The 23,166-nt window shown below is 36.9% G+C and overlaps 1 protein-coding gene across 3 annotated transcripts in view; it reads right to left on the bottom strand.

Moving 5' to 3' along the window:
• Positions 1 to 8,283: 8,283 nt before the first annotated feature.
• ankib1b (ankyrin repeat and IBR domain containing 1b) overlaps positions 8,284 to 23,166 on the bottom strand; it is a 31,909-nt gene continuing 17,026 nt past the window's right edge. For all 3 annotated transcript variants that reach the window (XM_051865291.1, XM_051865292.1, XM_051865290.1), the window contains 12 exons: positions 21,647 to 21,813; positions 20,797 to 20,885; positions 20,540 to 20,670; positions 19,328 to 19,462; positions 19,022 to 19,108; positions 17,900 to 17,966; positions 17,503 to 17,648; positions 17,236 to 17,414; positions 16,134 to 16,185; positions 13,445 to 13,556; positions 11,670 to 11,713; positions 8,284 to 11,568 (listed from right to left, as the gene is read on the bottom strand). In XM_051865291.1, the coding sequence (XP_051721251.1) occupies positions 10,780 to 11,568; positions 11,670 to 11,713; positions 13,445 to 13,556; positions 16,134 to 16,185; positions 17,236 to 17,414; positions 17,503 to 17,648; positions 17,900 to 17,966; positions 19,022 to 19,108; positions 19,328 to 19,462; positions 20,540 to 20,670; positions 20,797 to 20,885; positions 21,647 to 21,813 (1,998 nt within the window). In that variant the 3' untranslated portion in view covers positions 8,284 to 10,779. The remainder of the gene's footprint in view (positions 11,569 to 11,669; positions 11,714 to 13,444; positions 13,557 to 16,133; positions 16,186 to 17,235; positions 17,415 to 17,502; positions 17,649 to 17,899; positions 17,967 to 19,021; positions 19,109 to 19,327; positions 19,463 to 20,539; positions 20,671 to 20,796; positions 20,886 to 21,646; positions 21,814 to 23,166) is intronic.

The raw sequence follows: 23,166 nt of genomic DNA, 5'->3' as shown, positions 1-23,166 counted from the left end.
TCTGTTCTAATGTTAGTCTAATGTGTTTTGGTTGTGTGATACTCCTTTCGTTTAATAAATACCCGTTGATTGTGGATTTCCGTGAACGCCTCATCTCTACCACACCAACACGTAACAATATGTTGTATGGACAAGATATATATCTTTTGAAAAGAAAGAAGGAAAGTCCTACTGGTTTGGAATGGCATGAGTGTGAGTAAATTTTCATCTTTGGTTGAGCATGGAGCCAGACTGGTGCATCAATCTGGTAAATGTGTACGATATGTAAAGGAAAACAGAAACCTTAAGTAGTTCCAACAAATTTCAAACATCTGTCAATTTAGTTCCTTTTCATTAAATTATCAAGCTTTGAGTGATAGACCCCCATGATCAGATCAACAGCGCTTCTACCATGAAACAAAATTCTTAGTGAGTCACAGAAGCATGGGGCCTCGACTTAATACATGGAGATCTCCTTCATATTACTTCAAACATGTGTGTTGATTTTTCAGTCCTCTCTGCATGTGGTCGCTGTGAGATCGGGCTGGTTTTGCCCATGTAACAGTCCTGCTCTGTGGTTAATGCTCTGAGAAAGCATGGAGCAGGACTAACACTGCATCCCTATCAAAACCACATGTGCTTGCTGTTTCTCCATATGGCTGGTGTTAGAGAGCAGAAGGTATGACCCAGGTAGTTTACATACAGGATTTAGTTTTTCCCTGCAGAGAATGATCTCCTGGTACCTTCACAGGAGTCCAGGGGACATAAATCAGTTATTACACATTGCTCTTTGAAAAACATTATAGTCTTTCAGCTATAGATGCTATAGATATCCATCATTTCAGATATCTTTACAGCTCTCAATCACATTTCTTCAAAAGGTCATTGTTCTCCAAACAATTAAGTCAGACTATCAATCTGTCACATATTAAAAGCACATACTGCAATTCAAATACTGACATGCTCTCTGTTGATTCCATCAGTGGTTTTCAAACTTTTTGATTCCAAGGACCACAAAACATGATAGGGACCCCTAAAATGTACCTATGTATGTATGTTTTTTCAAAAGAAATGAATACTGTTATTCAGCAAGGATTAAATTGATCAAAAGTGATAGTAAAGACACGTATAATGTTATAAAAAAAAAAAAAAAGAAAAAAAAAGAAAAAACATCATTTATTATTACTAAAAAGCTAGTACTCTCAATAGAATAAAATAATAGCATTATTTTACATAACATATTCAGGAACAGACCCACTAACTATACTGTTGAAAAAGCATGTTTATCATAAAGTTTTACATTAAGGAATATAATTTAAATGGGTTCTATTTTCTGCAGTAGAAAGATCCAGTCATCTTTCGTGTTTCTCAATATAACAAAGCCTGGCAGGTATTAGATATTGTGTTTCTGTAACCAGGCACATTCATTGTGTGGTAATCATGTTGTCACAATGACCAGTAATCCAACACGAACCATGATTCAGAACAACATGTTGGTGCTCCATCTCCAGGGGCTTGGCATTACCTCTGGGCCTTTCAGTTGGTGTCTAGAACACTTTTGCATTTTCTTCCCACCAACTCTGCCACTTATTTTTGGTACCCTGTGAAATTTAAGAGCCAGGTAACCAAAATGGCATTCAAAGGAGTGAGTGCCCATAAATCATTCATTCTGCTCCAGACAACTACTGGGTGTAATGATGGCAGAAGTCTGACCGCTTCTGTTTCATGATTGTGATGGAAGCAGAGCAAGAATTATGTGCCTTATTAACAAATCTGTCTTTTTAAATGCATCATATTAATCATTTAATTTATGATAACAACACAAGCCTTGTTCTCAGGACTGGGATTAATTACAATGATTTAGAGTCACTTGCCTTAAAGGTGTATGTACTGTCTTTGAAGAGATGTGGCTATTAACCTAATTAATCAAAGTCCCTGGATAACAATGCACTTTTGCAAAAAAAAAAAAAAAAAAAAAAAAAAAGGCAACACATTTTTCACAATGTTTCCAGACAACATTTGTCCTTTTTTCTACAATTCCAAAGGAACAATTCCTGCGATCTTATACCTGAGATGTAAACCACCTGTTCCCTGGCAGTTGTTGAGGCTGATTTTACTGACATTCTGAACTCTGTCTCTGTGGATATTTCTATCATATGGAGGCTGAATTTATTCAGAGGTTGGTAGTGGTGTATAATCATGGTTCCATTTTCAAACTATATGGAAAAGACTGCCTAAAGGGACACACAAGACCCCCATATATATATATATATATATATATAATTTTTTTTTTTTTTTCTCAAGTCATTTGCTGTTTCTAATCCATAACATCTTAAAAGGATAGTTTACACAAAAATGAAAATCTCACCCTCACATTGTTCCAAACTTTCTTCTGTGGAGCACAAGGAGATATTCTGAGGTCGCTCTTTTCCATTCAATTACAATGAATTGGACTAAACCAATTAAGGGAAAAAAGCACCATAATAGCACCATTAAAAGGGTAATGATATGAGAAATCAAATTTGCCTTGATCTTTTGACACATAAGAGATCTTCGTACCATTAAAACATCCTGCAAGTTTCATTACTTAAAATGTCCTCCTCATTGTGAACAAAGCATTTAATCAAGCTCCAAAAATGGCTCGTTTGGATATTGTGGGATTTGTGACGTCACACAGGCAAATACGTGACTGTCTCCAGAGCAAGACATCGACGAATTGTTAAAGCCTACATCATCGCACCATAGGCCCCGCCCACTGGCTTTCAGTCGGCTCACATTTACCTACACTGGATGTGAGCATTGAGTCACATCAAAAGCAAATAGAACCCAACGTGACTGTTCATGCACACTGGACATGCGCGTACAAGTGTAAACAGTTGCCTCTTGCACATGTAGGTAGCTTCAGTTGGCTACTAAAAAAATTTAGAGTTTAACTGCGCAATGGCTGCTAAAAATTACAACAAAGCCAGCAAAGATTGCAGTTGTTATTGTTTACATGGTCGTCAAGGATACGCAGAGCGAACGTGGGCAGCCACACCATCGTTTTCAAAAGTCTCCATTTTGGTCTGTTTATACTGAAATGTAACCCCGTCGTTTTCAAACTAAAACAGAGTCTGCAGCGTTTTCGAATGTCTCCAGTTTCGAGGTTCGAAAACGCCGGCGTAGTGTAAACGACAGCCGTAACCGTAGCAAAAATGTATGCGTTTTAAAACAAAAACGCACTAGTGTAAACGGGGCCTTAAAGGAGCCTCCCCTTAAAAACGGGTCAGAATGAAGGTTGAAAATAAACATTTTTCCGTATTTATATTTGTTTGTTTTTTTGTGCAAAAAAAAATTAACATTATTTGAACCTCAAAGAACAAATGATTTTAAAAATCCATGTCTTGACCCCTATATTTAATCGAGCATTCTGCGTTAGTTCAGGCAGGCCTTGTAGTCAAGCTTCGCTATTAGCTGATTCGCAAATTCCAACCTCACCCATATCTGATTTCTATGGACTCAATTGGCAACTCTCAAATAAGGCGCATTACTTAAACGCAGCTTCCGTCTCTCTGCTTGCTTGGCTGCTTCCACTGCACGCTGCTTCCAACCCACCTCCTCCCCCAGCTCCTCCTTAAACTTGTGTTTAACTTAATCAGTGTCATTCTGTTGTCATTGATGCATGCTCTGTTCTCAATAGTGGGATTTTGTGCTGCTCTCCCAGTTAAAAAATGGGAGGTTGTCCCCAGAAGCTGCTGCTGTTCCCGGTCTTAGCTTTCATGGAGCTCATGAAAAGGACAGGGAATTTAGAACAGAGCCATACCGCCAAATGTAACTTCAGCAAAATATGCCAATAAAAAATTGACTAAAAAGTTTGTCTCTGGTAATTTTTTGGTCCTGACTGAATTATGTTTCAAGTCTTCTGAAGCCACGCATTAGTTTTGTGTGAAGAACGGACTGAAACTGAAACTAGTATTCAATCCAGTAAGCTCCTACAAACAAATGATCAAGTCAGTGAGGTGAATTTGAGAACCAGATTAATCTGATTCAAAGAATCAGACCGGATTTGTGAAGGGAAATGGAAATGATCTGTCAAAAATTTCAGTGAATAATGACTTTTATTTCATCTGTTCCTCATATTTGTCTATCAGATGCATTCAGAAGACCGAGAATACAGCACATAAGTCACATGAACCATTTTTATTGTTTTTGTGTCCTTTTAAAACCTTGAAAGCTTCCATGAAAGAGAGCATAAAAAAGTTAAAGTAAAATTCCAAATAGAGAAAAAAAGAAGTGTGATACATAAGACATAAAATGTATTCATAGGATATTTACTCATTAATCTCAAAAGGCTGTGTAGTCATAGACCAGATAAGCTCATTGGGTTTTTTCCTCTTACTTAATTCACTCAGACATGTACTCATTCTTATTCACCCTTTATTCATTTACCATGCTGCCCTTATCTGCTGTGAAATTACTAAAAGATGCCTCACGAGCCAGTTTAAGATTTGGATAATCCTTACAAAAACATCCTCCGGCGAGGTGTTTTGTCAGGGCTATCTGTTTAAACTTCATGAGGAAGTCTTGGGGTCGACAACTCATACATATATCTCCATTATGACCATTCAGAAAGTCCATTCACTGTCTGGAAACCTCTAGATTACAGATTAATCACTTAGTAAGGGTCAAAAACTATACTTCTCAGTACTCTTTTTTAAGTTTAAAGATGTTCTTGAATCATAACTAACTCAAAATGAAATAATACTAGAAAATAAACAAATAAATGATTCCAAACGTAAACTATCTAATGAAAAACTGTGTTGCATGGATGAAAAAAGTGTTGCATGGATGACAACGATTCAGCCTAGTTAGAATCAAAGAGATTTTCATGGGAGAATTATTGTTTCTAGAATTCCATAACGGAGTGAAATCCTTTCTTTGGAATCAATTCCAGCTGAGCCAGTGAAACATCCAAACATGCCAAGGTCTTTGTGCTACAATAGAGAACAAAACAAATGACTGTCAAACTATTTTGAAAATTATACAGTACATAGTTATAAATAGCCCCATACAAACATCAGGGATGCGTCTCCATAAATACAGAAATACAATAGCAGCAATTTCACATGCCTTTCAGAACTATATGATTTACCTTGAATTCGGTTTGACTGTGGGAATCTAATGCAGGATGTTCTGCTGACATGTTTTAATGGCCTCTTGAGGGATCTTTGAGTTCCTCCTCCTCTAAATGATGTCTTGAATTGCTTCCATGAGTCTGGGACGGAGAGTGCCAACAATGCTTGCCAGTAACACAGACGCCCTCATGCCAGAGTGATTCCAAGAAAATTGCCGAAACCTTCCCTCATTCTCTGGGAACTTACTACTCTCTACTGGACCGCTAGTGCATCACATCTATTCTTAACTGCTGCTGCAATGTGTATCAATACTGTTTTTGTCACACAATAAAACACTTTTTTCTATGTAATTTTATAAAGAATTAATATATTCCAATGTCAATTTTATAATAAAGCATCTGCTAAGCAGGAACTGTAGAAATGTAAATGAATTAGGAATTCATTTGGAAGATCTTGTCATTCGAGTTTACATCGTATACAGAAAGCAAATTATACTGTATATCAGTTTGAATTTATCACATTTCATAAAGCATAAAGTGTAAGAGAACTAGATTATCATTAAGTATTCAAAATTATAATTGTAGTATAAATGTGGTTTAACTATCCCAATATGTTTTTGGTCCACTACTGCTTATTACATAATAAAAAAGTGAATCTTTGTTTGTCCTAAATAGGACCTTCACATTGCAAGATCACAGAGCCTCCCTCATAAAATGGGCTCTAATTCAACAGCAGATTGCAAATATAGAAACTTCCTGCCATCTGACATTTTTGCTCAGTAAAGCCACTGTGCTTGTGACCTTCTGGTATTCCCCCAACTTCTGACCGCTTGACATCTATCCAATAAATAAAATCATAATTTATGCATGACTTTATACAACATTAACAAGCTCCTTTTTTCTGAAAAACAATCATTATGCATGCGCACATTACTTTACGGTAAACTGCTGTGGTCTACTAGATTTACTTAATGAGAAGCTACAGTTTAAGAAAGCAGGCATTGAAATTTTTGCCTGAAAGCGTCATTCCAATTTTGCCCACTAGAGGGGCATATGCTCACAAAATAACACTGTCCTAAATTTCATTTAACTTGATCTCAATTAGAAGAATCTTAAGAATCTTATTTGTAACCTCAGCCTTGCCTTAAAATAGTCTTTATTAAACACATTATTATTATTATTATTATTAATTATATATTACAAATTCTAAAATATAATTTACATTTTATCATTTATTTGTTTATATTAATAATAATAATAATAATAATAATAATAATAATTGAGATATATAATATATTTATATAATTTAATTTGTATTATACTATGGTCTGTCTGAATACTCGATTCTGATTGGCTGGAAGTTGTACAATAAAACAGTTTAATGCAAAGGTAGTTCCAAGTCAGTTAACTCACCTACTTTATTAATGCACTGTTTTAATTGAAGCACACACACACATATGTCATTTGGAGATTGTGCTGCGTGCACACAGAAACATTCAGAAAATTATCAATGCTGTCCCTGTGACTTTTATTAATAAAATAGCTGAATCGCTACATTATATTTCTCAGCAATGAGGGGGTAACACCGCTGTTTTTGAAGTAATTAAATATTAATAAATTAAAGGGTTAGTTCACCCAAAAATTAAAATTCTGTCATTAATTACTCACCCTCATGTCGTTCCAAACCCGTAAGACCTTCGTTCATCTGCGGAAATTAAGATATTTTTGATAAAATCCAATGGCTCAGTGAGGCCTGCATTGCCAGCAAGATAATTAACACTTTCAGATGCCCAGAAAGCTGCTGAAGACAGATTTAAAAACAGTTCATGTGACTACAGTTGTTCAACCTTAATATTATGAAGCGACGAGAATACTATACAAAATAACAAAATAATGACTATATTCAACAATATCTAGTGATGGACGATTTCAAAACACTGCTTCATGAAGCTTCGAAGCTTAACGAATCTTTTGTTTCGAATCAGTGGTTCGGAGCGTGTATCAAACTGCCAAAGCCACGTGATTTCAGTAAACGAGGCTTCGTTATGTCATAAGTGTTTTGAAATTTCAATGGTTCACCACTGGGGGGGCGTGACTTTGGCAGTTTGATACACGCTCCGAACCACTGATTCAAAACAAAAGATTTGTAAAGCTTCGAAAGCTTCATGAAGCAGTGTTTTGAAATCGCCCATCACTAGATATTGTTGAATAAAATCGTTATTTTGTCTTTTTTTTAACGCACAAAAAGTATTCTCATCGCTTCATAACATTAAGTTTGAACCACTGTAGTCACATGATCTGTTTTAAAAACGTCTTTCTGGGCATCTGAAAGTGTTAATTATCTTGCTGACAATGGAGGCCTCACTGAGCCATTAGATTTTATCAACAATATCTTAATTTGTGTTCCAAAGATGAACAAAGGTCTTACGGGTGTGGAACGACATGAGAGTGAGAAATAAATGACAGAATTTTCATTTTTGGGTGAACTAACCCTTTAAATGAGTAACCTCGCATCTCTCTCTCTCTCTCTTGCGTTAAATATTTTTAACGCATTAAACTGAAAAAAAAAAATGTAAACTCAAAATAATTAATTTTGACTGCCCTAATTCAAATAAATGCTATAATCGATTCTTTCAAATAAATGTAATCTTACGCAATACTTTATCTCTGTGTCTGATTCAAAACGGCCAGAATGCTAGATCAAACTGACGAAAATAACAGTCATACCCTTCCGGTCAAATATTGCACTGCAAACATCAATAACAGCTTTAGATTGTCAATGCTGGCAAATGACCATGGTATAAATGGGATAATTCACAGCTAACTGTGCATTACACAATTTGAATGCAATCACTCTCCGCTTTGCGTCCGCTGGTTCTTTGCTTCCACTTCATGCATTAAAATTGCTTAATGCACAGTTAGCTGTGGATTATCCCTTACTTAAATAATAACAGTTCCTTAATATTTGTGCTATAAGCCATACTTTTTATAATTTAACACATATTTAACACATAAATATTATTATTAAATACAAAAAAATCTAATCTGAAGGCAAGTCTGAGGTTAATAATAATAAGGTAATAATAACAATAGTTGTAGCTGTTGTTCATTTTTCCTCTGCATGTTGATTTTGCACCTGGGCTTTCACTGTAGGTTATGTTCAAAGAATACTACCACTTTTACAACTGAACTTGTCTTAGCAACTTTATTAAGATTCACACTCAAATCGGTCCAATTCATTGGCCAAACATCACACATTTGTATTTTCCATATAAATTGGGAATGTATCAAGTAAAGATTATGAAAGTGCAAATACCATTTCAAGGATTAGATGTTTAACAATATAAAATCTGTAATGGGTTACAAAATGTGCTTTACTTGCCCCACAAATAATAGCCACCCCCCTCCCCCAAACAATAGCCTTGACACTCGAAAGGTCTTTTGTCAAGAAAACATGATCTATTTTTATTATAATTACTTAATGCACAGCATACTGTCACATACAGAACAACTTTTGTCATTCACTTTTTTTGTCATGTTTGGACAGAGGTTGAAAATCTACCATATGCTTCATTTGAACAGACATCAGCTCCACCTCCACCTTTGGCGACATACATTAGTCCGAAGAAATACTGCGATTTAGTGAGTTTAACTGATTCCGATCACACATACATACTGTACATACCGGAAAAAAAATCATGTTTGCACTCCTCCAAACGAATGGAATGATTCCAAAAAACACTTTGCGAACAGGTTTGCCTTCATTTTCACTTTGTAAAGTTTTATGCAATGCAATACTGCATTAGGACATAAGGTCAGATTCAACATACTTATGACATCAAGCCCACAATAAAGCATCAGGCGCCTGCTCGATCAAACCCACAGCTAAAACCGCCAATATAACAGCAAACCTATGAGCTAAAATGGGTTATTCCAAGGCTGAAATGTGAGATAATTTTGTGCAATTTTTCTGAAGTGCTTAAAACTCAGTGCTGCTGTGATTTAGCTGAAATGATAGTTTCGTCTGTTGATAAGTTGGCCAGGTGTTCGCAAGAAAAGGAAAGCAAATCAAAAAAACATTCTGTTAATTTATTTGAATGGCTTTTAACAATTATCTCAGCATTCGCATTTTAAGTAATAAGCAGATATTGAAAAGTGGCACTGTGTTATTACAGTTTGATATATACACAACAAAAATATATATATTGGCGCTCATTTGTTTTTGCTTTTTTTTTTCGTTGTTAACTTTATCTTCATTCAATTTTAAGGACATTCAATTTCAAATAAATAGAAAATAATTTCCATAATTTATTGTAGAGAAATACCACAGTTAAATTAATCGTAAAAAAAAAAATCGTAATTGTGGGTAAGCTCCACCGTGTGTAGAAACGTACTGTAAATCTGCAGCTAAAACAGCTTCTGGCCACCACATTGAGACGCGTCTGCCTCTACCGAAAGATCCATAGACGAGACCTTAGATATTCTGAGGAGAAAACATGGTTTTGAAAAGTGGTGCATCTTGAAAAAACAAAAGCAAAATAAACATATTCATAATTTTCTATCAGAGATGCACCTGGACCACATCTATGGATTTTTATCTGACATTTTAAATCTGAGAATTTGATTTTTACACACTGTTTCCACGTGGATATCACATCTTAACACACGTTTAGTATGTCATTAAATATAGATGGATATAATCCGCGAATGTGTTTATTCATTCTTTCGCTTTTTTGTTTTTAAATAATTGCTTTAAAAACACCCTGGGGGAAGGGGCCAGAGGCATGCGAAAGGAACCGAACATATATAAAAATGTCTTTTATAAAACATTGAGCTCAGTTTGCTTAATCGCCACCTGAAAGTACAAGTACAATGTGTATTGGAACTTCCCACACTCTGGGCTCTGAGCGCGGCTATAAATAAAGAGAAGTTTCACAGAAAAGGCACTGTGATAAGTTGCAAAGAGAAAACGTTTTCTAGAGCCGGTGCGGCAGTCCTGATCCAAGTTTAACCTTGCCGGTACTTTCCGTTCTAATTAATCAATGACGGATTACAGTGATTACGTTTGATCGAAAAAGAAGTGTTGACTGCAACTAGAATTACTGTTCTTTTAGTTTCTGTGATTATCAGCCTCACAACTCTTATGAGTGTGATGCTGATGTGTACTTCTCTGATACTACAGGTCTAGTTTAAAGGAAGGATAGTGTACTCAACAGGGCGACTAGGCCCTCAGCAGCAGGCACGATCAGCACACCGTCCACACGGCGTGTACAAGCCAGTGTTTTTGGCACCTACAGTATCTTTACATCCTTTATAATCAGATGAACAGGAACTCGCACCCAATACTATCCTGTTCTATACAGTAGATTTTTCTGGCTACCTCACTTCCCGCCTCGTCTTCATATCTCTTTCTGGTTCAGTTGCTGACTCTTTTAAAAGTGTTTAACACTCCAGGATCGGAAAGAGTTTTTAGTGAGCAAAGAACACATGCCTCGTAAGCACAAAGGCCTAAAACACACGAGTACTGAATGAGTACTCAAAAACGACCTCTTTACATATCTCGGTTTCAATTTCTACATATCTGACAATACAAAGCTTCTCGTCAGGATTAATCTTGTTCCCCGGGTTTGGAATCCGGCAGCTACTTCATCAGATAAGTGGCTTAACTAGTGGGTGAAGTCAATCTTTCATACAAGGTGTACTTGACCCTCCCATTCAGAGGAGCTACTGCTAGGCTGGTCGGGGTCGGAGTCACATTTTGGGGTATCGGAGCGACACGGGTTTGAACCGCTCGGAGTTTCACCCAACTCAATGGATGAAGGAGGTACCGGACACATATCAAGACCTACTAGGTCTAGCTGTGTCGGCCTGACAGGCTCACGCTCTCCCACGACGATACCGGAGTCAAACTCGTGCTCCGCCTCTGTATTACCCCCTGTTGTCCACTGTGGAATGGCGCACTCGGTCTGCTCTGACATCATCCTCGCCGACTGAGCGGCGAATTCCTGGTGAGTTGCACCGGCTGAAGGAACCAAACTGATATTCTGCGGATTCATGTCGTGAAACCAAGCCATGATGTTGCCTAGAAGGTTGGCGTTGTCTGAACCGAAATCAGAGGTTTCCATACGTCCCGAAGGAGCTTGGAAGGGATCCTCTGCAGACTCACAGGAAGGATTGTTGAGATTGTCGAAACGTAGAGGGACATTCTGGCCACTGATATTACCCAGCTTCTTTAGGCTGTCACCCACCTCTAGCAGCTCAGAGCTGCTTAGGGCAGCACGGGGCACATCTATCCCGCACAGCACCGGGTCCAGCCGTGTGGGCAGGGATGTTCCAATGGCCCCCAGAGATGCTTCATTAGCAAGGATCTCTTGAGCATCAACGCCAGCAAGGCCTGCAGTCATCCCAGACTCCTGCAGAGACAGCTGGATGGCCAAGAGGATATTCGGATCATCCTCATCCAGGGAACTGTGAGGCTGTAGGGTAAAACATCAGAAGTTACTGTCAGCTGAGGATTCTCAGATAAACGCCTGTGACATTCTACCACAGAACCTCTGTTAAAAAGATCTCAACTCACCATGGGTAGACCCTGTCTCTGACCACCACCAATTTCTTGAGTGTCTGTAATACAAGACAAATGGAAAATCATTTGTTTAGTTAGTTGACTAGTGCAGTTCTACTTTTTCTTCATTTTGCATACCAAGGAATAACTCTAAGGACACCCACTCACTGTGAACTCATTGATATTAAGGGGGGTGGTGAGAAAAATGCTGGGATGGTGTGATTTGCTATCACAGTGATTTCAGAGATACAACATATTTCCTTTGCCGATTTATAATTTATGGCCATTATCAGTGTGACCTTGAGTATAAGGTTATAATCTACAGTGGGATTTTGTGCAGTCGACCTCCAGTCTTCATCTGTCTATTCAGAAATATATTATAAACCATTGACGTTAGGAACAAAGTCAGTACTGAAATTTTAAAACTGTGACGACAAAGAAGCGACAAAGGTTTCTATTTACAATGTGTTTTGAAGGATCATTGTAGCCAATCACAGCCAATCTGTTGAGGGCATGAACTCAATGGCCAATCAGAGGTGTTTAAGTTAGTCAGAATATGCTTAACACTGCTTTAGAGTTTAGAATCGCCACACACTTTAGAGTACTACATGCTTGTGAATCCTTTCATTATTACTAACAAAGTGTAAACAAAATGTAAATAAGAGATTCATTGTGCAGTGTAGACAGGTTTTTTGATTATAGCGGGAGTTTTCGGAAGAGTGTAGATCTCAGTGAGCAGGCTCTGAATGTAGCCTAAGTGATTGACAACTTCAGTGATTATAAAGGGAGCTCTCTCTGCTCGCTTTCTGTTTATAACCTATATACAATTGGAATAAAAGTTTTGTTTTTCATGCTGCTCAGTACACTGCAAAGTTTCTGGATATACAATGGTATTTAAATGCGTAACTGCATCCAAAACTGCAATGATTGACAGTGACATAACTATAGCAACAGACGGGACAAAACAATCTGATACTATGTGAAAATAGATGTGCGTTAAGTCTTATGAGTGTAAATGCAAACTAATTGACCTGCCACTTCTATGTTCTACGTAATGTGTATGTTTCTTTGTCCATTTTATTACTAATTTTTCACTTGATCTTTTTATAAACATTGTTTACTTATAAACATTTGAAGGCTACATGCTGTTTAAATGTATTATTTACTTAAAATTATTATCATCATAAATAAACTCATTTAAATTAATATTTTTATTTTCAAATAGTTAAATAAAATAGTTTCAACCGTTTTTGCTCTGGTACCAAAACTGGTATTGAGAACTGCAAAATTGTACTGGTATTGGTACTGCTTACTGGAATTTTTTGGTAATAATATAATATAATATAATATAAAACCACTCAAGTCATCACTTTCATTTCAACACACTTAAGTACACTTTTAAAAAGAAAGTGTACTTGTTTTTCACAAGGGATTACAAACCCTATACATGATGTGAATCACATCCAAGTGATCATTAAATCAACAGAGAACGGAACACAAAACTAAAACAAACTGCTTAAACAATTTGGATTCAGTCAGATTTACTGTATAGAAAGTGTTATCAGGCCTGATAGATTTAATCCATTAATTTATCCTGCTTAAAAGAAGCCTATATTGCAAAAGAAAGTGATAAATAGATTTACAGTGCATTTTTTGCTAAGCTTAGTGTGCAAAGAACCGCAAAAAAATCTTGAAACTTTACTTGCAGCTGCTTGAACTATGGAGCACTAAATGCATACATGTGGGACCAAATATGGGCTCTAAAATGAGAATGTGTTCACAAAACGCACCTAAAGTGCTGTGGTTTGGGTCATCAGGGTCGGGTGTGTTGCTGCGGAGGCTGGCCATGTCTCCTCTCCTGCGTTGCCTGTGTCTGCGCCTGTACTGGAATTCGGCATACTCCTACAACACAAAACCACACACAACCTTATTTCAAAGCTGCTTCAAAAGGTGTACCAGCATTCCCACTGGACCCTGTGAACAGAAGTCAGACTCTCAGAAGAATCCTACACCTCTCTACAGGAATTCTGTTGTGTGGCATCATCAGCGTTCAGGGCTTTTGGCACTATCATTTCAGAATAACAGTTAGACATTTTGAAGAAATCAAAAAGCCTTTCATAGGAATGGCTCAACCAAAACATTTTGTAATCCTGTCATTATTACTAACCATGTTGTTTAAAACCTGTGAGGACCATTTTTAATAATGTACAAAAATTACACAAAGCTATCATGGCTTCAGAAGAATATAATATAATATAATATAATATAATATAATATAATATAATAACACTGCCCGGCCAAAAAAAACGGTCGCCGTTTGGATTTTAATAGGCAAATACTTAAAGAGTCTATGGATGGATCATTATTGCAGTGATTATTATTTTTCTAGCATGTTATATGTTTGACAATGGTTCTTTTAACCCTTAAAGATGGAGTGTGTAGCTTTTAATTTCTTAAACAACCATGTATCAAGATGTATCATGGTCATATTCCAGGATGACAATCTCAAGATTCATCAGGCTCAAATTGTGAAAGAATTGTTGGGAGGGAGCATGAAGAATCATTTTCACACATGAATTGGCACTGACCTTAACCTCAGTGTAAGTTTTTGGGATGTGCTGGAGGAGACTTTACAGAGTGCTCACCTCTTGCATTGTCAATACAAATCTTGACCAAAAATTGATGCACCTCTTGATGGAAATAAATGTTGTGATGTTATTTCCATCAAGAGGTGCATCAATTTTGGGCTAAGATCTTGTATTGACAATGCAAGAGGTAAGCACTCTGTAAAGTCTATTCCAGCACATCCCAAATACTTTTAATAATATTAAGGTCTGGACTCAGAGGTGCCAATTCATGTGTGAAAATGATTCTTCATACTCTCTGAACCATTCTTTCACAATCTTGACATTGTCATCCTGGAATATGGCCATGATGTGTCTTCTACATGGTTGTTTAAGAAATGAAAAGCTACACACTCTATCTTTAAGGGTTAAAAGAACCGTTGCCAAACATATAACATGCTAGAAACATAATAATCACTATAATAATGATCCATTCATAGATTCTTAAGTATTTGTATTAAGTATTCTTAAGTATTAAAATCCAAACAGCGACTTTTTTTTTTTTTTTTTTGGTCAGGCAGTGTATAATATAATCATAAGGACCACTTTTATTATATTTTTATGGTGTTTTGTGTCCTTGAAAGCTCCAGTCTCATTCATTTTAACTGAATAGAAAAGAGTGACCAGCATTACTAAAGGTTTTTCCTCTTGTATTATATGAAAATAATGAGACAAACAAGTTTGGACTGACATGAGGGAGAGTAAATGATGCCAGAATTTTCAATTTTTGGAGAACTAATCCTTTAAGCTCCTCAAATCATGTACATATCCAAACAGTCTGACACGCCGTAATAAAATTTACTACAAAACCAACAAGATATGGCATTTCAGTGTATGTTAGTATAATCTATTTAGGATTTAATCACCGATCATAACTGATCTATACTGCACTTCTTCCAAATTTATTTTCACCATAGTTCGACAAATCTAAACCAAACTGAAGCTGAATGCAATAAGCATGCAACAACGGTAGCAAACTCAAAACAAACAAAAAAATACATTCCTGAGGGTAACGCTCAAGCATCAATAATAAAAAAGTTGAATAAAGTGCATCACTATTATTCCTCTTTCCACAAGCCATAAATCCAGAGCAAAATGAAACTGCACCAAAGCCTGCATAGATGATTTCAAAAGAAGAGCAGCAACCAGCAATACAGACTGAAGTGGTGACCTGGTTCACCTTGGAATGTCTGCAAAAACGCATAATTCATGACCTTTCATGGCATAGTCAAAGCAAAAAGCAGGAAACTGCCTTTTGAAGTTACAAGACCAAAGGCATCTTTTAGAAGACCATGTCAGGATATATGAATAGAAAAGAAAAAGATCTCGGTTTCCAGATGATGTTAAAACAGCATCGGAATTCTTAAACGGAAGTGCACAGCAATCGTCTGAAAAATATAAACAGCGGCAATAGAGTATGAACAGAAAAAAGAAAACATGCGACCAAATAAAAGTTGACAATGACATAAGTGATGGGGTGTATATGACAGGTGCCATTCCACTGTTCGTTTAGCCGTTCCTGAGATGGGGTCTAATGAGGATTCTTTAATACCTGCGGATGGCTTCCTGTATATTGACAGTGCTCTCTCGGATCAATTCCCCCGAGAAAGGCATGATTCCTCTGGATCTTTAGATCAGAACAAAATAGCGGTACACTGTTTAACTGCACATTACAGGTCTTACACATTCACAACTGCTGCAACAGGACTACATCTTGTTCTATAGGCCGGTAAGCACTCTGGCAAAACTTCAGGCACCCTACACCAACTAAGTTGGCCACAAATATACATTTAACAAAGACACTCTTTCACAAACTATGGCCAAAGTCTCAAAACAAGCAAAACAAAACAGTTACCTCGGGAGAGGCGAAACCCAAGTACTCCCAGTCCCATGTTCCACCAGCAAAACTGTAAACGCAAACAAAAAAAGAATTAAGTTCCATTACATTTTTAGGCTGCAGGTGTTGTTGTGTTACAAAGGAAAAGCAGCTCATAGGAAATACAATACTAGTGCTGAAATACAATACGTTATCAAAATTGACCCTATTTTCTTTCATTTCACAGAATTGTGTTTGCTATGTCTTTTAAAAATCTAGTTTAAACACACACGGTAAGTTCTTAGAAATGTACATTGTTTTTATGTTGGTTTCATATGATTTTTAAAAACTTTTATTTCATTTTCAAATTTGAAAGTTTTTAAAGTTTAAATTTAAAGACTCCACAAATGTGGTATGACCAACAAATATACATCTTTATTATTTTTTTAAAAAATGCATCAAATATATTTTTCAAGGTTCCCGTTTTGGTTTTGTCCTCTATGCTGGTTGCATCATACAGCATTAGTTTGGTGGACAAAAGATTTTTAAATACTTATAATATTTTTACAAAACTGCCTCACAACTTTTTATCCCAAAATGATAATAAAAGACTATAAAAGATTATTATAAATATACCAATTGACTTAAGTTTTTCCTTTGAAAAATGTCATCCTTTTAACAAGATATTTTTTTTAATAATATGGTATCAGGACAGTTAAAAAATGCTAAAAAATTTATATATATATATATATATTTTACTAATTTTTATTCGGAAATAAAAAAAAAAACATGTCAATCATAGAAGAGGTGTATTTAAGTAATTGTATGTGTTTTTTAAGTGTTTTTAAAATAAATTAATAGACCTGGACAAAAGATGAGCAACATAACATTGACTCATTGACCATGAAGTATCTTGAACTTTCTTGAAACGACTTGCCTTTTTAATCTGACATCACCTGGGCCATACATAGATATGTGCGGCACAAACAGGATGTTAACCAATAGCCAAAAAGCTATTTAGTCATTGCAGGCAATGCAGCCTAATCAGCCTTTCTAAAATCTTGCCATTCTCGGTAGCAAATGCAGTTATGTTAACTTTAAACTATTTTAAGAAGCTTGTCATTGGGGAAGAGGATCTTACCTGCGTCGAGGGGCTTCAGGTGAATCGTTGGGTGCCACACCTCTTGCCACAGATGCCAGAAACTCCTGCCTCTTTTGCTGCACCAGGCAGGCGGCGCGGATTATCTTATGACGAGGTGTGCGGAGGTAAGGCCGGTTGACTTTCTGTGCAAGATCTTCAGTCACCATTTCCAAGTCAGTCTAATAAGAAAAATAAGAGTACTGCGTTGTCACGAACTCAGAACGCACACGTTAAGCATGTCATAAGATTAGCATCTGTGTTACTGACCTGCATAAGTTCAAATATTTCCTTCTTTGTGCTTTTGGGCTCCAGAAAGAACCCGTAAGGGTAAGAGCACTTGAGAATACGACGAGTTTTAAGTAGTTCGTGCACTGCATCTTCAATGAAAGTAGTGTCTGGAGGGCCTCCTTCTCCTGCAACAACACAGCAATACAATACAGGAGTTAAAATATAATTTAAAAAGTCTACAACACCATGTATTAAACTTGAACTGCAGCTAAATGTAGAGGGAATCACTGTCAGAATGAAGAAATAAGTTATATTCTCTACAGAGTACTTCCAGTCTGTAAATTTTAACAAAGGGAAAGGACACAAAGTTGACCATGCATTAACATGGCTTGGAAATAATTTATTAACATTATACAAGTGTGGTTTTGCATCTTACTTCCACTCAGAACTTTGCTCAGTTGTTCCATCTTGTCTTTGGCTGTCTTAAGCAGGCGTTCTTCAAGCTGTAGGACAGGGCAACATAGATTAATATAAGATATATTGTTTTAAAGACCATTTGCCTCTAAAGTCACATCTAATGTCAGTCCACGGACTGCCAAAATTCTGCTCATTGACCATATGATGCATATTCTACACAAAACTGCAAAGAACTTTCATGATCTGGCAAGCTCTAATCTGATTGCCCGGCTTTATGCAATATCTGTGAGTAAGGATACATAGGATCTTTAACCGGTCACAAAAAAGTCATGATTAAAAGGTACTGGGTTGATAAAACTAGGGTTGAGAAAAGCCGTGATTCCACCACCGGAACTTTCCCCAGGAACTAGGGACTTTGGGGTGGTACTCTGTGTGTTTCGAACGCAGGAACCAGGGTCTAAATGAAGTTTCGGGTAAAAATTTTCCCCACAGACAGTCCCTGCTCGCGAGGTAGTACTTTTTCAAAGTTCCAGGGACTTTTGGGGGTGGGATTTGGGCGCTGAACATGCTGATTGGTTGAGTTCATGCAGCATTTTGATTGGTTGACTCCACACAGCATTTTATTTCAACCACAATTTTGTCTGTTACGGTGTGTGCAGTACCTGTCTGCTATTGGAATCAACAATGGAGTTATATGACAGATGGACCGGCGACAAGGTTCAGGCTTTATTAAGCTTATATGTGGAGGACGAAATCCAGAGGGGACTGGAAAGTTGCGAGCAGTCCTACGTCACCGGACTTAATCTTCACGGTACTTTAGACCGCGATGGAAATGCAGACAGCAACAGGTCTGGGGGGGGGCAAAAGTTCCTAGAAAAAAAGCTCCTGGGACAAATTGTTCTGGGTAATTTCGGTGGAAAAGCGGCTTAAGTTTCACACCAGTCTATTATTATGGTATTATCTTTTTTTGATAAACATTGTGTAAAAACAAAAACTGTGGTTATTCACTTTATATGCCATTCAGACGGTCTCTTCCAGTCAAGGTGGTACTTGGCCAGACTAAGCTGCATTGTGAACCAGACCTAATTATGTTTAGTCGAAGATCGTATGTAAAATCAGGCTGATCTTTGTAGACTTTTACCTGGTAGCTGTGCTCGTGGTTCTTAAAGCGTGTGTAATAGTGCATGAAGCGATCCAATTCCTGGAAGTTCTTGTGTTTCTTCTCTGCCTGCAAAAAATAATAATAATAATAATAATATTTAAGCGTGTGTAAAAGTTCAGGCATACTCAGAGAGATCTTTATCTTTCTTCAGTATTAAAAAAAGCTCTATTATCAATCTTATAATGTTTAATAAATATATAAATGTACACCTTTACATCTGTGTGGTGCTTTAAATGTATAGAGCTAATTTATAAAACATGAGCACCATGAGTAAACAATGTGTACCTCAACAGTCATCTCTTTAGACTGCTCCTCCACCTGCTGAATGACCTCATATCGTGTGCAACGGTAGTATCCTCCAGTAGAGGAACTGTGTTTTTTCCATTCTTCCAGACAGATCCAGCAGAAATCATACTTGCACTGTACAGACACATAAACAGACACACAAACATTTTTTATTAATAACACCTATGCTAAAACAAACCATTAGTCTACTTTTATTACGTCACAAGAAAATGCATTTATCAGTCTAGCAGGAGGCACACTGGGAGTTGTGGGATTCTGACAGCAGGGATTATGTGTGTTGCTAGGAAACTATCTCTCTCACTTTTTATTTTTGGAGTGCTAGTATTTGCAAAGTCTTTCTCTGTTTAGTAACCTTGTTTCAGGCTGATCGAGATTGAATGTACAGTAAAGCATTACATCCTAAGGCACACATATGCATTTCTTGTTCTTTAAGAGATTTATCAAGAATTCCTCATCCATTATTCTTAAAATGATTTAACGTCAGCCCACTGTTGCAGAGGCAGAACCTTTAGAAACAAATCTTTATCTTTACAATAACATTTAATTATGATATAACATGAAAGACCATAATGATAAGGGGCAAAGCTTACATTCAATGGTTTCAAATAATCCTTATAGACCCTTCCAATTTTTTTCCAATTCCAGTTTTTCATCCAAAGTTCCACTTTTTTGGTCTTAATTTACACTTTTCTTGGCTCACAGCCATGTCTGCACAATTCTCTCCTGGTTTACTTCCTCCAGGAAGATAATATTTCATCTCTACTGAGAAACATGACACCCCAGTCAAGGTGTCCCCCAAGGTTCTGTTCTTGGCCCTCTCCTTTTCATAATCTACAAACTTTCTATTTGTCAAATCACCAGCCATAATGGTCTTAGTTATAGCTGCTTCGCTGATGAGATTTATTTTACCACCTCCTCTGATCCATACCCTCCCACTCATTTTGGTCTGTGGCACTGATAAGTTTCTTAAATAAAAAAGCAGAATTAAAACTAAGTGGGCCAATTTTGATTTAAGCTTTTGACGATCCCTTTCAAACTTCCTTGGTATCATGTTTGACCCTTTGTTCACTTCCAAAGTTCACACCAACTCTCGTCAAGCCTGCATTCTACACCTCTGAAAAACTCCATGCCTCCGCCCCATACTTAACCTGGTATATAAATAAATTCTATTATTGTTATTACACAAATAACCTTGGCACATTGCATGTGGTTACAGCCCTCATTCTTCTGAATGGGAGATTTGCAGTTGGCACAAGATTTGGAGTTGGTGAGTAACCACAGGCAGTTGGCAGCATCTTCATACGCCTCACTTACACCTGCCACTGAAATGGAAAAAGACAGAAATAAAGATGCCTGAGATCCAAAACAATTTTTGGGCAGGTAGGAACAGCACTTTAAAAAAATTTATCTAAGTGGTTACTGCAAAGTATACAGGAAAACATGCTCACGCTCTTCTGGTTTCATGTCAGAGACTTTCTGAAGCCACATCTTCCAAGTTTGGCAGTCACATGGTTCATGGGCCTCTCCTTGGCACTCCCTGTGAGGAGAAACACCAGCATGATGTCAGGCCTAAGTATGAGGGAAATTCCATTTCAAGTGAATATCTTATTTCTGTTCTATGCATTTGAATTGGTGGAGGAATGGCTTTTTAGGGATAAATCTGTGTCAAACATGAGCAAAAGACTAATCTATGCTAACATATTAACATGGTGTAATGTAACAGTTTTTGATCCGTAACCCTCCAAGTTCAGAAGTCTGAGATGTTCTAGTTTAACATTTAGCACTGTTTTTCTTGTTATCCATGATCCACTCAGAACAGAACTGTGACCCACCAGTTGAGAACCACTGCTATTAAACACAACGTTGGCAGACTGTTGACCGCAAATGCCTTTAAATGACAGCTTCAGTCTAGGCAATGCCCTTCCATATTAGATTCAATCCATATTCACTCAGACAGATGAAATGTTTGTTTATGAAAAAGGGAGGAGGGTGTTTTGACTCAAATATAATGCTAAGATCTGGCACAGGCAGTGATGAGATACGAGCCTACTATGTGGGTGTGTGTATGTGTCTATGTGTTTGTGTGTAGGGGACATAAGGACCAGAGCTGTGGGGAAGAGAAACTCAGCCAGCTGCATCGGCAGAGACCACTATGAGCAGAACATACATACAAACACACATTCTTGAATATGAGCCCAATAAATCATGTTCAAGTAAACTGGAGTTTTTGTTCAGAATCATAAATTCTCTCCTCTGGTACTATGGCTTGAGAGATTTGTATCAATGACTGGCACTGACCAGCAGAAGAGATGGCCTTTTCCACAGTCCACCGCAGGGGCCTGGAGGCGAGGAAAACTGAGCGGGTCAGAGGTGCTGGCACCTGGTCCCTGCCCAGCCAATCGCACCGCTCTATCACAGCCAGCCCGCGGGCACCACCGGATGGCAGGATTATTCTCCACAAATGCCTGAGAGAGAAGAAGAAAAAGAGTAAAAAGAAAGATCGAGAAAGAACGAAGGTGGAAGCAAGTAAGGGAGGCATTTAAAACATAAAACAATTCCTTATCCATCTATTACATGGATATCTGTAATTTTCTGATTCCAATTGGTCAAATGCAGCATTGAGCAAATATTTCTTGTATGAGTAATAAATATGAATATACAATGAATTTTACACACACACACACATATATATTATTATATATATATATATATATATATATATATATATATATATATATATATATCATTTTTTATATAACACATGGGTTGTAATGGTACATGTATTCGTCTTTTCTCAGTATGGACATCACGGTTTGGTGCATACAGTCAGTCACAGGCGATCCACACTCCAATCCAGAAGGGGGCGTGCATGGTAATGCAACGCTGTTTGCTAACCGCCACAACAGGAAAAAGCGCATAAGAACAGATGATCTATGCATAAATATGTTTACGTGTAATCTCTCAACCAGTGTTTCAACCGCGGAAAGACATCAATAAGACTTGATTAATAAGCTTGAGAATAATATCTCACATAGCATTACATTTACCTCAGGCAAGTCATTTAGTGTCCACAGCATGTTAGTTCACTAGAGAAATTAACTCTAGAGGGGAGCATTTCACTAAATATATGCACTATATTAGCTTATATTCATTACATTTACTTAACCTGTTAGAAATGGCTAAATGATTTAATATATTTTTACATAAATTTGTAATGAAAACAAGAAAACTGTGTAAATAATTATATTTCAAAAATGAATTGGAATAGAAAAATAATTGAAAAATAATTTTATGTTGAAGAAATTTTACATTTAAGAAAGAAGCAATTTCATATTTATATATGAATATATATATTTATAAGATATAGATACATAGTAAATATTTTTTATGCTTTTTACAAAAGAAGTCTCTTATGCACACCAAGGCTGCATTAATTTGAGTAACAAAAGTAATACTGTGACAAGTCAAAGCTGAAGTCACATGATCCTTAAGAAATCATTCTAATATGCTGATTTGGTGCTCAAGAAATATTTATTTATATTTATTTATGTTAAATCAGTTGTGCTGTTTCGTTTGCAACATCTTTTCAATCACTTTTGATCATTTAATGTATCCTTGCTGATTTAAAGTTTTACTTTCTTTTCAAAAAAAAAAAAAAAAAATCTTACAGACCCGAAACTTCTGAACTAAAATATTTTGTCCTCTACGGTTCATCTAATTTGCTGAGTCTTGTTATGATGCCGAGATGCAAGTTAATTTTTACCAAAAGTTCCAGAAGTCCATCAGTACACTCTGACCCTAAAAATGTCTACAAGAGA

The sequence above is a fragment of the Ctenopharyngodon idella genome, chromosome 16, assembly GCF_019924925.1.
Source record: "Ctenopharyngodon idella isolate HZGC_01 chromosome 16, HZGC01, whole genome shotgun sequence".
NCBI classification, from domain to species: domain Eukaryota; kingdom Metazoa; phylum Chordata; class Actinopteri; order Cypriniformes; family Xenocyprididae; genus Ctenopharyngodon; species Ctenopharyngodon idella.
Note: the sequence above shows the minus strand (reverse complement) of the source record. Positions and strands in the feature narration are given on the sequence as shown.